The sequence below is a fragment of the Triticum dicoccoides genome, chromosome 7B, assembly GCF_002162155.2.
Source record: "Triticum dicoccoides isolate Atlit2015 ecotype Zavitan chromosome 7B, WEW_v2.0, whole genome shotgun sequence".
Taxonomy (NCBI): Eukaryota; Viridiplantae; Streptophyta; class Magnoliopsida; order Poales; family Poaceae; genus Triticum; species Triticum dicoccoides.
In genome coordinates, this window is record NC_041393.1 from 753,814,578 (window position 1) to 753,825,260 (window position 10,683).

Consider the following 10,683-nt stretch of genomic DNA (forward strand, 5'->3'; position numbering starts at 1 on the left):
TGGATCTCCCCCAGGGCGAAAAAACCGCCGGCATATAGGCCACAATGCAATCGCCAGGTGCGAACACAATGGTTCTTTAGTTTAATTAGTCATCAGATAAGAACAATGCTACAGTACTTCTCTAGAGATGCCTGATTGGCTTACATGCAGGTGCTCCTATGATAAATGTACATCAACTGGCCAACTCTTGATTTCTTTTATTTTTTATTTAACCTCAAAAAGAAAAAAAACTCTTGATTTTTTTACCTCATTAAGGGCACATTACGAGGAATGGATTAAAACTATAACTCTTAGTACAGCTACTCAGACGTTAGAGCATCTCCAATAGCATGTGTATATTTGGATGTCTATATATTCATATAGACAATGGTCTAAAAAGATTCCCTCATATACACATCCAGTTTTGCATCAGAACGTCTATATACAGGGACCATGACAGGTGAGCCGTTGCTGGGGAGAGGAAGAAATCATGACTACAACTGATTTAGACGATGCCTTCACATTGTCCAGGCGTGGACATTGTCGAGGTCGATTTAGAGGATGTGTATATTTGGACGACCATATAGACAAGCTGTTGGACGCCTGTTTTGGTCTCACATCGTGGAAAACGAGTATAGACATCCATATAGACAAGCTATTGGAGATGCTCTTAGGACACCACTAAGCTGCCAACCAAACGGTTACACGATTCGACATCACATAAGCAAGCTCCAGTTCTGAACCTAACAAGAGATGACGACAAAAATAGTACAGGGCAGCTGAGCGAGGGACACAACAGTTCATGATGAACAAGGGACTGGATCAGTGACTGTGTTGTGAATCGAGGCCTGTTGGGGAAGCATTGGGACCCGAATTCGTTGAGCAAGTAGAATTTTAGTGTTAAGAAGAAGAAATCAACAAAGTACAGGACTACTCGAATCAAATAACCGAGCAACTCCAAACAAAAAAGTGATGATGGGACAAACTGAAGTCTGAGACATCATCAGTGCCAACACAAGCCAGAACAAACCGGAATGGCCATTTACAAATCTGGACAAGCCTAACCACACCGATACACTAGTATGAACTCCAGAAAGACCCTCAGAACGGTCAGTTCATGGAGTGGCAGCAAATAAACGGCATCCACTGCTGCTTCTTCCCTTTCGGCGACTTCTCCGCCGGTAACCTGGCCGGAGAGTTCCAGTCTTGCTGCTCGGAACCTGGCTTGGCAGGCGAAGGGTTGTCCTTCGACGATCGGCGCCTGAACGACAGCATTCTGTCCTTGGTGCTCACCTTCTTTTCTTTAACTTCAAATTCAATGCCTTTCTCGGAGAGAAGGGACTTCAGGGACACATGGCTCTTATCTGAATCTATTGTCATTTCCTTGTCTGTGATCTCTTCATTCGGATGGTCATTTGCGCTATCCTTGGTGTTGGTCTCTGCTGCAGTCTCTTCCTTCTGCTTCTTTTCTTCAACAGCATCGGTCCGAGCATGGTCCACAGCAGCCTTTTCATCCCGGTCCTCTTCTTTGCTATCATTTGTGCCCTGTGGCGTGCTGTTCATGTGAGAACTAGAGTCTGCGACAAGGATAGTACCTGCATTGCCTCCGGCATCGACGGATGTAAGGTCCGAAGTAGGCTCTTCACTCTCCTTTCCTTTGACATTGTCAATGGTGTGGACCAAGCTAGCATCAAGAGTAGATTCTGGAGTTACCTCTTCTTTCTCCTTCTTTCCTTCAATGGCATCAACGATGCTTACCGCATCAGTGTTGTGAGAGGTTGGCTCTGACATAGTTTCTTCACCCTTCTCTTTAACAATATCTGCGTCGTCAAGTACACTTTCGTGAGAACTAGGGATCTCTGTCATGTCTTCATTCTGCGTATTGTCTTCGTGTATCACATTGATAGCATGAGGAGCAGGATCTGGCGTAATTTCTTCATCTTGCTTCTTTTCTTCAACTTTATCTGTAATGTTCGTCATCCGAGCAGTAGGGTCTGCGGTAGTTTCTTCACCGTGCTTCTCTAATTCAACTATAGCTGGGAGGTCTGCGGTACTTTCTTCCACGTGCTTCTCTAATTCAACTATAGCTGGGATATCCACCACATTTATCTCATGAACAGTTCCCACATGGACATCACTCTGTTCCTTTTGCACAATTATGTCTCTGCTGCTTATCACATTGATATTATCAGAAGCAGGACCTGCTATCACCTCTTCAATCTGTTCTTTTTCCTCAACACTACTTGCACTCTGTAATATGCTGGTCTTCAGAGTACTCTCTTCTGCACTAATTTCTTCATTCTGCTTAGTCTCTTCAATGTTATCCGTACTGCATACATTGTTAGTCTCACGGGAGGTAAGGTCCACACTTACGTTCTCAATTTGTTTATTCACGTCAACATCATGCTTGCTACTCATACTGATCTCCTGAGTAGGGTCTAAGCTAGGCTCTATTGGGTCAATTTGAGATGGCATGGAAATGACATCACTTGTATGGCTAGAATTATTCTGTTTGTCATCTTCTGTTGTCACCTCGGAGGTATCTTTCTTTGTAACATCAGAAGCACTGCGAGCTGATATGACCTCCTCAACTAGACTATCCACAGGAGACTCTGTTGCACTTGATACAGCTTGGATAACCTCATCTGCAGAATGCTCATTGAATGTCAGTTCATAAACAATAACCATAACGGACATAAAATAGTTGGGAGATACTTATGAACAAGTTGTTACTTGTAAAATAAAAATATAAAATGATGGTATTCCAATTTTATCTAACTTGTAGATAGGGCTACATGACTGAATACTGAGGCCTTCTATTTGAGCTGTATACTTAAATTTCAAGCGTAAGATAAAATTATCTTTGTGATTTCGATAAACAACCAAAAGACTAACAATGTCGCCATATGTGTTGGTTACTATGAGCATAATGCACAGATATGAATTATGACAGCTCAACCTAACCAAAAGCCCAAAATTAGACTTTACCACTTGTTACAAAAACTTTTGCAACCGAACAACAAAAATAGTACGAAATACAGAGTACAAGATCATCAGCACAAAAACTCAAAGGTCTCACCTGCACCAGGATTGCTTGACCCTTCTTCAAGGCATGTCTGTTTGGAATTTGTCAGCTGATCTGCTACCACAGAAGTAGAATCAATTTGCTGCTGTGTTTCGACAACATCTGCTGCCTCCAAATGACAACCACCAGAAGCAAGTTGAGATAAATCATCACTACTGGTATCATCTGTGTGGACATTATTATCAGTAGAAGGCTCCTTATTCCCAAGTACATCAACAGGTTCCTTGATGGCACAGACTTGCTCAACTGGGTTAGGTTCGATAACCCCGCTTTCGTCCTTGGATTCAGTGTCTTCACTGGGGTTTTGCTCTCCGGGAACCACACCTAAGTTGTTGACATATAGATCTTCCTCCACTGTAGCAGGACTATGCCCCTCAACAATTTTAGTTTGCAGCTTCTCTTGATAGGACGAATCAATCTCATTACCTTTTACCGACTTGGCCTCACTAGTTTTGTCTTCTTCAATGGTGTTGATCATACAATCGTTTTCAGTAACGGCAATACCATCAGGGCTACCAGCTGTAGCAATTGTTTGTGCAGAAAATTCACCTGAAGCAGCATCTGATGCCAGGGACACAGCATTTGACTTGCTTGTTTCATCTGCAGAGAAGTCTGGACTGAATCTTGCACCATCTTCAGGCTCTGATTGACAATGGGAAGCGGGGGCATCCTGATGCTGATCACCACTACAATGTGATTCAGACGGATACAAATCTTGAAAATGCGGTGCGCTTTCAGGCAGCGGCAGATCAACTTCAGTTTGAACGTCAGTTCCATTAGCTTTAGGAGGCCCTTCAGAAGTGACATCATTGATAATGACGTGAACTCTGGCACTATTAGGGGAAGAGTGCACTGCAAAAGAAATCCACAGAATAAAATTAATTATAGTTGTAATGCATCACAAAAATACAACAGCAGTGAGAACAGTATTGAAGAAAGTGTACGCAGATGGCACGGTGAATAATTAAATAGGCCTGGACTTTCTGGCAGTGTGTTATGCTGCCAGCACAGGATGTTGACAATTTCACAAGACCCCTAGTACTAAGCAACAACAAGCTGCCGGCCTCACTAATTTACTGAGCCTCATAATTCTACCGAACTTTGGCATGTACACACAGTATGGGATTTCCAAATCATCATTACCCCGAAGAATATTATCCTAACCCCGAAGTTGACAACGAAGTACACAATCTGAACATTACACCGCTAATCGAGAAGACAGGAACCGCTGTACTACTGTATTCCAGCCTGGAACATCAGTACGATTTCACTCAATCATGGAAGTTCTTCTCTGCAGAGGCAAACTGATAATGGGAGGGGGGGAAAGAAGTAGTAGTAGTAGCAATTTCCACCTGACAAGCCCCAACCAAACCATTTGACATAGATTTTTGGCAAATAAAACAAAGAATGGGGAATATTCGGGGAGGAATAATTGGAGCAAACCTCCAGTGTCGTCGTCATCTACTGCATTCCCAACATCCTCCGCAGATCCGGGCAAAACGCCGCCAGAATCCGAAGCAGGCGCCCCATTTCCCTCTCCTCCGACATCCACACCTAGGTCGAGGACACGCAAACACATCAGCGCAAGAACAGCGCAGACGCAAGCAACTGGGCGGAAATAGAGCGGGAAAGGAACCACGCGGTACCTAGCACCGACTTCTTTCCTTCGCGCTCTTCCTCCACCTCCGCACTGGCGGCGGCGGCGGCGGCGGCGGTGGGCGGCGACTTGCCGCCGCCGCCGCCGCCGCCAACGCCGCAGTTCTTGCGGTGCGCACGCCGCTGCTTGGCGCTGGGGTGCGCGCTCGCGTACTTGTACCCGCACAGGTGGCACAGGTGGCCGCCGCTGCACGCGCCGTCCCCTCCCCCTGCACACACACACACGGGAACCGCCGTGGTTACATCACACGAAGAGAGCCAGGAGAAGAAAAAAAAGAGGGCAAGGGGCGCCACAATGCGAGAGGAGTCTGTGCTCACCGGCAGCAGCGCCGCTCTTGTTGCCGCCGCTGTCCATGGCGAAGCGAGCAGTGTGGGTCTCGGCGCTCCCGTGGCGGCGGCGAAGAGTAACCAGTAGCGTGGGTCGCGTGACTGGTCGCGTCCGGGTCTTCTTGTGCTGCTTTCGTTCGCGAACTCTACTCTGCTCTTACTCACCCCGCGCTGTCATGGCCCACGCCATCCGGGTCCACGCGTCAGCGATAAATTAACGGTGGCGCGTTAAACGCGCGGCGCGGGGGGCCCTCGGGCGCGGAGGGACAAGAGACTTTCTGGTCGTTTGGTTGGGGCCTGCGGCGCTTTCCCTGGAAGAGATATGTCCGTCCATCGCGCAGCCAACGGCCGGGGATGCGGATAAGCTGTAACAAACCGGCCAAGATTCTTCACGAGCGCAGGGGTACCCCACGTGGGGGGTAAAGCGAAGGATTCTTTCCTCGCTCCGGGTGGTAGTAACCTGCGCAGCCTTTCGGTTGCGGATAAAATCATTTCTTGTTTTGTGTAAAAAAGTATATCACTATTCATTTAAGCACAGTACAAACGAAGACACTTATAATATGAGCATACAGTCAAACCTTAGGCCAACTCCACCGCGCGACCCAAATGGACGTCCGTTTTGTCCGGATTCTGTCCGTTTGAGTAGGGCAATGGGGTCGTGTCCGGGCAGTTTCTGGAATGCGGTGGCCGTGCGCCCAGCGCGCGGACGCATCCCAGCCGCATCCTGTCCGCGTACATTTTTCTTCGCAAGTCCTTAACTTTCTTTCATCATTCATTTTTGGTACATGGAAATACATCATCACATTTTGACTAGTAAAGTAAGACCAAAGAAAACAAGAACCACAAGAATACATTTTAGAAGATATCCAACTTCCATAACTGCTCCTTTGAGTTGGGTTAGGGCCTTCTCGATGCACTCATTGTTGATCTATGGAGGAGGCTCGATCTTGCATCCTTCTTTCTTCTTCAAGTCTAAAGAAGTCGATGTTGCTTCCTCACACCTAGTCCCGTGTCTAGCTTCCAATCTAGCAACAAGTGCACTTATCTCATCTACAAGCTCTATGCTAGCTAAAAGTGCACGAACATGTACTAAATTTCGCTGTATCAATATATTGATGTACTCTTCTTTCCAATACCAAAATTTGCATCCATGCTACACAATAAAATTTGAAGTTAGCACAACTAGTCAAATTTAGAGCACAAACCGAAGTTAAAAAGAGCACATACCCCGTCGTTTAAGCACTTGATGAACACCCATCCGGGATGTTCCAGCGTTGTAGACACGCGGCGCACGACCATCCTTGGGCAGTAGTCGCACTTAATGAGTGGCAACGGTGCGCCGACGAGCTTACACCGAGCCCGGCCGACCGCCATTCGTGTATCTGCCGGCGGACCACCGACAGTGTAGATCCGAGCGGCTAGAGGAGGAGCCACTGCCTGCATGTGGCCTTGCAGCCCTGCCAGGGCCTTCCGGCGAGGTGCCCGGCCAGTCCATGGCTCGCCCGGCCTCCCAAAACCGGGTGAGCTCAAGACCGACCGGATTCGCCCCAAATCCGGCCGGCGGGTGCGCAAACCAGGTGGCCATGGTTGGGTAGCTCGGTGGCGCCGAGGGGAAGGGGCTGGGCGAGCGCGCGTCCGAACTGCACGGCTGCAATGGCAGCGGCGGCGGCGGCGGCGAGGGGAAGAGTGGGGAAGAGTGGAGGGGGTACGGCTGGAGGGAGGGAGGGGGCGGATATAAAAAGGCCCGCCTGTTGGGGAACGTAACAGAAATTCAAAATTTTCCTATGTGTCACCAAGATCTATCTATGAAGAAACCAGCAACGAGGGGAAGGAGAGTGCATCTACATACCCTTGTAGATCGCTAAGCGGAAGCGTTCAAGAGAACGGGGTTGAAGGAGTCGTACTCGTCGTGATCCAAATCACCGGAGATCCTAGTGCCGAACGGACGGCACCTCCGCGTTCAACACACGTACAGCCCGGTGACGTCTCCCATGCCTTGATCCAGCAAGGAGAGAGGGAGAGGTTGAGGAAGACTCCGTCCAGCAGCAGCACAACGGCGTGGTGGTGATGGAGGAGCGTGGTAATCCTGCAGGGCTTCGCCAAGCACCGCGAGAGAGGAGGAGTACTTGGGAGAGGGGGAGGGCTGCGCCAGAACTTGGGGTGCGGCTGCCCTCCCACCTCTCCACTATTTATAGGTGGGAGGGAAGAGGGGGTCGGCCCCCCTAGATCCCATCTAGGGTTGGGGCGGCGGCCAAGGGGGGAGAGTGCCTCCCAAGTCAAGTGGAGGCCCTCCCCCTTAGGGTTTCCCCCTTCCCATGCGCATGGGCCTTGGGGGGGCTGGTGCCCCTGGCCCATTAAGGCTAGGGCGCCCCCCTACAGCCCATGCTACTGTATTGGATGTGGTGGAACAATTTTCGGACCTCCGGGCCCCTCCGGAATCCTCCGGAACCTTCTGGAAGCTTCCCGGTACAATACCGGAAAAACCCGAACTTTTCCTGAAACCCGAACAACAAATTTCCATATATAAATCTTTACCTCCGGACCATTCCGGAACTCCTCGTGACGTCCGGGATCTCATCCGGGACTCCGAACAACATTCAGTAACCACATACAAACTTCCTTTATAACCCTAACATCATCGAACCTTAAGTGTGTAGACCCTACGGGTTCGGGAGACATGTAGACATGACCGAGACGTTCTCCGGTCAATAACCAACAGCGGGATCTGGATACCCATGTTGGTTCCCACATGTTCCACGATGATCTCGTCGGATGAACCATGATGTCAAGGACTCAATCAATCCCGTATACAATTCCCTTTGTCTAGCGGTATTGTACTTGCCCGAGATTCGATCGTCGGTATACCGATACCTTGTTCAATCTCGTTACCGGCAAGTCTCTTTACTCGTTTCGTAACACATCATCCCGCGATCAACTCTTTGATCACATTGTGCACATTATGATGATGTCCTACCGAGTGGGCCCAGAGATACCTCTCCGTCACACGGAGTGACAAATCCCAGTCTCGATTCGTGCCAACCCAACAGACACTTTCGGAGATACCTGTAGTGCACCTTTATAGCCACCCAGTTACGTTGTGACGTTTGGTACATCCAAAGCATTCCTACGGTATCCGGGAGTTGCACAATCTCATGGTCTAAGGAAATGGTACTTAACATTAGAAAAGCTTTAGCATACGAACTACGATCTTTGTGCTAGGCTTAGGATTGGGTCTTGTCCATCACATCATTCCTCTAATGATGTGATCCCGTTATCAACGACATTCAATGTCCATGGTCAGGAAACCGTAACCATCTATTGATCAACGAGCTAGTCAAATAGAGGCTTACTAGGGACATGGTGTTGTCTATGTATCCACACATGTATCTGAGTTTCCTATCAATACAATTATAGCATTGATAATAAACGATTATCATGAACAAGGAAATATAATAATAACCAATTTATTATTGCCTCTAGGGCATATTTCCAACAGTCTCCCACTTGCACTAGAGTCAATAATCTAGTTCACATCGCCATGTGATTAACACTCACAGGTCACATCGCCATGTGACCAACATCCAAAGAGTTTACTAGTGTCATTAAACTAGTTCACATCGTCATGTGATTAAGACTCAATGAGTTCTGGGGTTTGATCATGTTTTGCTTGTGAGAGAGGTTTTAGTCAACGGGTCTGCAACATTCAGATCCGTATGTACTTCGCAAATCTCTAGGTCATATTGTAAATGCTGCTTCCACGCTCCACTTGGAGCTATTCCAAATGGTCGCTCCATTATACGTATCCGGTTTGCTACTCAGAGTCACTCGGATAGGTGTTAAAGCTTGCATCAACGTAACCCTTTACGCCGAACTCTTTATCACCTCCATAATCGAGAAACATATCCTTATTCCTCTAAGGATAATTTTGACCGCTATCTGGTGATCCACTCCTTGATCACCTTTGTACCCTCTTGCCAGATATGTAGCAAGGCACACATCAGGTGCGGTACACAGCATAGCATACTGTAGAGCCTACGTCTAAAGCATAGGGGACGACCTTCGTCCTTTCTCTCTTTTCTGCCATGGTCGAGCTTTAAGTCTTAACTTCATACCTTACAACTCAGGCAAGAACTCCTTCTTTGACTAATCCATCTTGAACACCTTCAAGATCATGTCAAGGTATATGCTCATTTGAAAGTACCATTTAGCGTTTTTGATCTATCCTCATAGATCTCGATGCTCAATGTTCAAGCAGCTTATTCCAGGTATTCTATTGAAAAACACTTTTCAAATAACCCTATATGCTTTCCAGAAATTCTACATCATTTTTGATCAACAATATGTCAACAACATATACTCATCAGAAATTCTATAGTGCTCCCACTCACTTCTTTGGAAATACAAGTTTCTCATAAACTTTGTATAAACCAAAAATCTTTGATCATCTTATCAAAGTGCATATTCCAACTCCGAGATGCTTACTCCAGTCCATGGAAGGATCGCTGGAGCTAGCATACCTTTTAGCATCCTTAGGATCGACAAAACCTTTCTGATTGTATCACATACAACCTTTCCTTATGAAAACTGGTAAGGAAACTCGTTTTGACATCCATCTGCCAGATTTCATAAATGCAGCTAATGCTAACATGATTCCGACGGACTTTAAGCATCGCTACGGATGAGAAAATCTCATCGTAGTCAACTCCTTGAACTTGTGAAAAACTCTTCGCCACAAGTCGAGCTTCATAGATGGTGACATTACCATCCACGTCTGTCTTCTTCTTAAAGATCCATTTATCTCAATGGCTTGCCGATCATCGGGCAAGTCCACCAAAGTCCATGCTTTGTTCTGATACATGGATCCTATCTCGGATTTTATGGCTTCTAACCATTTGTCGGAATTTGGGCCCACCATTGCTTCTCCATAGCTGTAGGTTCATTGTTGTCTAGCAACATGACCTTCAAGACAAGATTACTGTACCACTCTGAAGCAGTACGCATCCTTGTCACCCTACGAGGTACGGTAGTGACTTGATCCGAAGTTTCATGATCACTATCATAAGCTTCTACTTCAATTGGTGTAGGTGCCACAGGAACAACTTCCTGTGCCCTGCTACACACTAGTTGTAGTGACGGTTCAATAATCATATCAAGTCTCCACCATCCTCCCACTCAACTTTTCGAGACAAACGTTTCCTCGAGAAAGGACCCGATTCAAGAAACAATCCCTATTGCTTTCGGATCTGAATTAGGAGGTATACCCAACTGTTTTGGGTGTCCTATGAAGATGCATTTTATCCGCTTTGGGTTCGAGCTTATCAACCTGAAACTTTTTCACATAAGCGTCGCTGCCCCAAACCTTTAAGAAATGACAGCCTAGGTTTCTCTAAACCATAGTTCATACGGTGTCATCTCAACGGAATTACGTGGTGCCCTATTTAAAGTGAATGTGGTTGTCTCTAATGCCTTACCCATAAACGATAGTGGTAATTCGATAAGAGACATCATGGTACACACCATATCCAATAGGGTGCAACTATGATGTTCGGACACACCATCAAACTATGGTGTTCCAGGCGGTATTAATTGTGAAACAATTTCCACAATGTCTTAATTGCGTGCCAAAGCTCGTAACT

The 10,683-nt window shown here is 46.9% G+C and overlaps 1 protein-coding gene across 1 annotated transcript; it reads right to left on the reverse strand.

Moving 5' to 3' along the window:
- Nucleotides 1-857: 857 nt before the first annotated feature.
- On the reverse strand, nt 858-5,170 carry LOC119335456 (RB1-inducible coiled-coil protein 1-like). The gene is made up of 5 exons (XM_037607583.1): nt 5,039-5,170; nt 4,711-4,929; nt 4,508-4,618; nt 3,059-3,916; nt 858-2,624 (listed from the first exon to the last, which is right to left on the reverse strand). The coding sequence occupies exons 1-5, from the start codon at nt 5,073-5,075 to the stop codon at nt 1,090-1,092; spliced, it is 2,760 nt and encodes a 919-aa protein (XP_037463480.1). The 5' UTR covers nt 5,076-5,170; the 3' UTR covers nt 858-1,089.
- Nucleotides 5,171-10,683: the final 5,513 nt, after the last annotated feature.